Consider the following 1,987-nt stretch of genomic DNA (forward strand, 5'->3'; position numbering starts at 1 on the left):
TGAGACAGGTGGCTGTGTAGAGGTCGGCGTAGTGCATCAGCTGGCTGGAGAAGAGTGTCTGGTGGAAACCACACTGGAACCAGGCTGCCCATCACACTGTAGCACAGGTCCAGCTCCCGGCTGACTCTCTGGCAGAGGGGCAGCTCACTGATTTGAGATCCCATTCCCACCCCCACCCCCACGCACAGGACCTGCATCACCCACAAGCAAGCCTGTCTGCCAGGGTCAGGCCCAGCTCTGCCCTCCTGGGAAACAGTCCCCTAAAGACATTGAGGCCCTCGCCCACCGCAGGGAAGGAAGGAGCTGCCATGGCGCTCAGCCAGCCCGGGCTTTGGGAGGTGGGGCGGCTCTCTCTCCTTGGCCCCAGGTCCCACTCCCTGTTTTCCTGCCTGGTCCTGGAGAGCGACCAGCCTGCTCTACACTCTCAGCGTCACTTACTTTCTGGTAAGACCCACACACCCAGGCCCACTCCTGCCCCACCCCACTAGCAGGCCCCTACCTCATTACAGGCCCTGCTTTCAGAATCTAGAAAAGCATTCATTCCCTCGTAGTTCAGTGGTTAAAAATCTGCCTGCCAGTGCAGGGGACACGGGCTCCATCCCTGCTCCAGGAAGGTCCCACGTACCTCGGGGACAACTAAGCCTGTGCACCACAACTACTGAGCCTGTGCTCCGTGACAAGAGAAGCCACCACAGTAAGAAGCCCACATGCCACAACTAGAGAAAGTCCATGCACAACAGTGAAGACCCAGGTCAAAAACAAACAAATAGTTTATTTTTTTTTAAAAGAAAAGTGGTCCAATATTACTCCCAGAGTGACCAAGGATGTCTTTGTTACCCTCTCTGTGCCTCAGTTCCCCCATCTATAAAATAAGGGTGACGATCCCTGTCCAGTCCCCCTCGAGGGGATGTGGGAGGATCACATGGCATGAAAGCACTGAATTCCCCACAAGAGGTTCAGCCAAGATCCTACACTATTGGTCCCCACTGGGCCTGGGAAGGTTGAGTGGCCTGAACCCCTGTGGGTCTCTTCCACCTCTAGTGACTGGTCAGGAATGACACTAGGGAACGTGTCCTTTCCTTACCCAGACATACCAGCGCATCCACCCTAAATCCAAAAGGTCTTCTCAGGCCCTTTGCCTGGCTGACCCCAGACATGAGCCAGGCAGTCGGTCACTTGAGGACCCAATGCAGGAGGCAGGCAGTTCTCAAGGTTAATGGTGGAGATGGAAGGACCTCAAGCCTTCAAGAGCACACGGCTGTCATTCAGCACAAGGGCCAGCAGAGGGCACAGGCTAACAAGGCCCAGTGGCACTCCTGGAGACTGCGGGAGTCATAATAGGGCTCTGGAGACCTGGGAAAGAGCTAATCCAGGCAGGCAACCTGGAGTCACATGCCTCACCCACCGCCCCGCCAGGCCCATCCCCTCCTCCTCAGCACCCTGCTCTTACCTGAAACTCCCTCTTGGTGGAGTTGATGAGTTGCAGGCCGTAACTGCTGCCATCTGTGTGCCTGGTGCAAAAATGGCCACTTGACCCAGGAGGAGAGGAGCTGGGGGCCCCGGAGTCTCCGGGTACAACCTCCCCAGATGCCATGGGGTGGGAGGCACTCTGCGGGCACCCAGTGGGGGCGCTGAGCTGGGTGTGTGCCCACGTGTGACAGGGTCAGTGGTTCAGGAGGAAGGGCCTAGCGGTCAGTGTGAGCATCTCAAGGGGGTCAGAGTCCAGTTTAGTAGGGAAGCCCAGTCTGAAACAGATCGTGATTTCCTGAGCAACCTGGCGTGGACCCTGCTGCCAGGCGTGGACATGTACCACCACCCTCCATCCTGCTCCCCTCCTGGGGTAGGGGTCACAGGTCAGGGCTCTCACTGGTACAGGTCCGCTAGATGCACATCCAGCCTCTTCAGCATCTCCATTCGCTCCGAAAAGCAGACAGGTTACAGGGGGCATGACAGCCCTGCCCACTTTGTCCTGGGCCTAGCTCAGCTA

At 57.6% G+C, this 1,987-nt stretch overlaps 1 protein-coding gene across 1 annotated transcript in view; it reads right to left on the minus strand.

Moving 5' to 3' along the window:
• Window positions 1–1,987, minus strand: part of LOC104984428 (5'-nucleotidase domain-containing protein 4-like) — a 10,660-nt gene that overhangs the window by 3,069 nt on the left and 5,604 nt on the right. The window contains 2 exon segments of the mRNA XM_010834130.1: window positions 1,451–1,511; window positions 1,868–1,917. Coding sequence (XP_010832432.1) covers window positions 1,451–1,511; window positions 1,868–1,917 — 111 coding nt within the window.

The sequence above is a fragment of the Bison bison genome, unplaced genomic scaffold (genome assembly GCF_000754665.1).
Source record: "Bison bison bison isolate TAMUID 2011002044 unplaced genomic scaffold, Bison_UMD1.0 scf7180017864020, whole genome shotgun sequence".
NCBI lineage: Eukaryota > Metazoa > Chordata > Mammalia > Artiodactyla > Bovidae > Bison > Bison bison.